At 53.6% G+C, this 3,832-nt stretch overlaps 1 protein-coding gene across 1 annotated transcript; it reads left to right on the forward strand.

Moving 5' to 3' along the window:
• The first annotated feature begins 337 nt into the window (after positions 1–337).
• Positions 338–3,478, forward strand: HOXA9 (homeobox A9). Its single transcript, NM_001105617.2, has 2 exons — positions 338–997; positions 2,079–3,478. Exons 1-2 carry the CDS (start codon positions 418–420, stop codon positions 2,315–2,317), a joined length of 819 nt encoding a protein of 272 aa, NP_001099087.2. The 5' UTR covers positions 338–417; the 3' UTR covers positions 2,318–3,478.
• The last annotated feature ends 354 nt before the right edge of the window (positions 3,479–3,832 follow it).

Here is a 3,832-nt window from a genome sequence, read left to right on the forward strand (position 1 = left end):
ATGGCGTGATTAATTGTGATATAAAATAGTCCGCTTAAGAAGTGTGTGTCTGGTGGTGGCGGTGGGAGGGGAGGGAGTACAGAGGCAAGGCCAGATTTGATCTTTTAATCTTCGTTGGCCACAATTAAAACAAACCCGATCGCGGAGCGCCACGATCCCTTTGCATAAAAACATATGGCTTTTGCTATAAAAATTATGACTGCAAAACACCGGGCCATTAATAGCGTGCGGAGTGATTTACGCGTTATTGTTCTGCCGGGCGGGCACGTGACGCGCGCGGCCAATGGGGGCGCGGGCGCCGCCAACTTATTAGGTGACTGTACTTCCCCCCCCTGGTGCCACCAAGTTGTTACATGAAATCTGCAGTTTCATAATTTCCGCGGGTCGGGCCGGGCCGGCCGGGCGCGGGGCACGGCGATGGCCACCACCGGGGCCCTTGGCAACTACTACGTGGACTCATTCCTGCTGGGCGCCGATGCCGCGGATGAGCTGGGCGCGGGCCGCTACGCACCGGGAGCCTTGGGCCAGCCCCCCAGGCAGGCCGCGGCGCTGGCCGAGCACCCCGACTTCAGCCCTTGCAGCTTCCAGTCCAAGGCGGCGGTGTTTGGCGCCTCGTGGAACCCGGTGCACGCGGCGGGCCCCAACGCGGTGCCCGCGGCCGTGTATCACCACCATCACCACCACCCCTATGTGCACCCCCAGGCGCCCGTGGCGGCGGCGGCGCCGGACGGCAGGTACATGCGCTCCTGGCTGGAGCCCACGCCCGGCGCGCTCTCCTTCGCGGGCTTGCCCTCCAGCCGGCCTTATGGCATTAAACCTGAACCGCTGTCGGCCAGAAGGGGTGACTGTCCCACGCTTGACACTCACACTTTGTCCCTGACTGACTATGCTTGTGGTTCTCCTCCAGTTGATAGAGAAAAACAGCCCAGCGAAGGCGCCTTCTCCGAAAACAATCCTGAGAATGAGAGCGGCGGAGACAAGCCCCCCATCGATCCCAGTAAGTGTCTCCTCCTTCCAGGCCGGCCACCGCCTCCACGCCGGCCACCCGGATCTGCCGGCCCTCCAGCTTTCTCCGGAGCCTGCCTTCGCCTTCGCTGGGAGCCTCCTGAGCAAAGGCCGGGAGCCAGAAGTTGCTGTTTAGGAAGCCTCCTCGGATGGGGCCCCCCAAGTCCAGAAAGCAGTGACAAGCCGGCCTGCCGGGCTTCGGGGGAGGGGAGGCGGCGGCTGCCTGGAGAGGGGGCGGGGCAGGCGCTGCGGGACGACCCGAGACCTGGTGACCCTCTCCTTGGCTTGCCCGGGACCAAGACAGAAATACTCTGGGCGAGATTCTTCGAAAGCAACGCGTCAGAGAAAGCCTTTTGTGCGGCTAGATTGTCCGGGAGCGGCGGTAGCAACTGCAGCCCGGGCAGCCTGACCCGGGACTCTGGGGAAGACGGCCGATTCTCTCCACTTCTTGCTTCAGCCAGTGGCGGCGTAAACCCTGCCCAAGATGCGGCTGCAGGCGACCGGGACGCGAGGGTCCCCGTGCTAGATTATTCAAATAAACTGGAGAAGTGATCTACGGCCTTGGGGTGCCTAGGGGCGCCATACTGGCCTGGCCAGCTCCCACAGCCTTCCAGGGAGGTCAAAATAAGGAATGGGGAGAGTAGATGGAAAGGTGGGAAGGAAAGAGAGTCAGTGAGAAGGAGAATAGAATATTAAGCTTGCTAAGGAACACATGGCAGCGTGGTTTCCTCCTGTGTGGCAAGAAAGAGATCTGTTTGTAAATTTCACTTCTTACACAACGTGTGGAGAGTGGGAGGAAGCAGAGGAGGGGAAAGGAGGACAGAGGAGGAGAAAGAAGGGTCTGGGGTGGGTGGGGGGAGCCGAGGTTTTCTGGCGTGCAATTGTAAGTGACCGTCCCTGCGTCTGTCTGCCAGGGTTCCATTGTATCCGAGGCTCGGCTGCCTTCCCTAACCAGTTCAGCAGCGTCCTGCACTTTGGCTGAAGACCCCAGGAGTTTTCCTAGCCCCCAGCGGAGGGGGGTGGGTGTGCTTATTCACCTCCTAAATCCCCCCCTCTCTGTCCCCCACCCGCAGGTAACCCGGCTGCCAACTGGCTCCACGCTCGCTCCACGCGGAAGAAACGCTGCCCCTATACAAAACACCAAACGCTGGAACTAGAGAAGGAATTTCTGTTCAACATGTACCTCACCCGGGACCGCAGGTACGAGGTGGCCCGACTGCTCAACCTTACGGAGAGGCAGGTCAAGATCTGGTTCCAGAACCGCAGGATGAAAATGAAGAAAATCAACAAGGACCGAGCAAAAGACGAGTGATGCGACTCGAGTTCATTTAGAAAAGAGAGAGTGAGCTAGAGAGAAAGAATTGCCCGTCCTCTTCTCCTATCCCCACCCAACCCCACCCCACCCCAGCCTCCACCACCCTAAAAAGGCGGTTGGAAACTCCAGGCCTCATGTCCTAGGCAAACCCTGTTCAGGCTGGTTCCTTGGCCTGCCACTTTGATGGAGGAGGTATTGTAAGCTTTCCATTTTCTATAAGATTAAAAAAAAAAAAAAAAGGCGGGGGCATTAGCGCTGATGGCTATATGTGCTAGCTTGTATATATTAAAAAAAAAAAAAAATCTACCTGTTCCTGACTTCAAACAAACAAAAAAAACTACCTTTTTATAATGCACAACTATTGACGGCGGGCTGTATAGTTTTTAGACTGTGTGTAGTTAATTTAATTTGCTCTTTGTGCGGCAGAGCGATCTGCCCAGATACTTGAATACTGTGTTTTATTGTGGTAATTATGTTTTGTGACTCAAACTTCTGTGATGGGTGATGCACCCGTTGTGATTGTGAAAGCTAGAATTCGATTTGAACTCAGGTTGTTTATGAGGGGAGAAAGCAGTTGCATAGAGTATAGCTCTGTAGTGGAATATGTCTTCTGTGTAACTAGGCTGTTAACCTTTGATTGTAAACTAGCTGTAAGGATTTCCCAGTAACATAAAATTTTAAAACAAAAAAAGAAAGCGTTCTCTGGGATGCATAGATTCATGATTTTCTCCATTCTTGAAATGCGGACATTTTAGTTTCTACATGCTCTCTAGACCTATCTCGTCCATTGTGTATATATAATCCACATATTAAAGAAAAAGTAAACAAGCTTGAATATTGTTTTTGCACCAAACAGTGAGGAAATTTGGAGCTATACTACGTATGTGCAGATGGTTACTACCTATGGTTTACGTTTAATTTTAATTGGGGGAAAAATGAATGCTTATTGTAATGGAGTTAATTTTATTGATAATAAATTATACACTATGAAACCGCCATTGGGCTACTGTAGATTTGTATCCTTGATGAATCTGGGGTTTCCATCAGGCTGAACGCACACTGTATATTTTGCAATAGTTACCTCAAGGCCTACTGACCAAATCGTTGTGTTGAAATGATATTTAACTTTTTGCCAATAAAATATATTGATTCTTTTCTAATTTTTGCGGGTCAGCTCTTTGCACCTTCTTCTCCGGGGCAGGGGAGCCTGGGTAGTCTGGGGGGTGGCAGACGGGCTGAAATGAAGGACAGAGCTCAGCTGTGTCTCTGGCTTGGGAGCATGAACCTGCTGCAGCCAGACCCAGGCGGCCCTCCGCTCTGCCTCCCCCGCCGGCTGCCTGGCGACTGCAGGCAGCGAGCAGAGGAAGGGTGAACAACAAGAGGCGGAGAGGCCCTGCTCCCGGCTTTGTGTCCGGTTGCGGGACTGCGGGGAGGCTTCAGAAAAGTTGGTCGGTCTGGGATGTCGCTTACGGCTGTCCAGTGGCTGGGAATGGCCATTCTTTCGTTTTGGCG

This window comes from Bos taurus, chromosome 4, assembly GCF_002263795.3.
Source record: "Bos taurus isolate L1 Dominette 01449 registration number 42190680 breed Hereford chromosome 4, ARS-UCD2.0, whole genome shotgun sequence".
NCBI classification, from domain to species: Eukaryota; Metazoa; Chordata; class Mammalia; order Artiodactyla; family Bovidae; genus Bos; species Bos taurus.

Coding starts and splice junctions, on each gene's coding strand:
- HOXA9 (NM_001105617.2), top strand. CDS start 418: ATGGCCACCACCGGGGCCCTTGGCAACTACTACGTGGACTCATTCCTG. Junction 998..2,078: donor CAAGCCCCCCATCGATCCCA/GTAAGTGTCTCC, acceptor CCCCACCCGCAG/GTAACCCGGCTGCCAACTGG.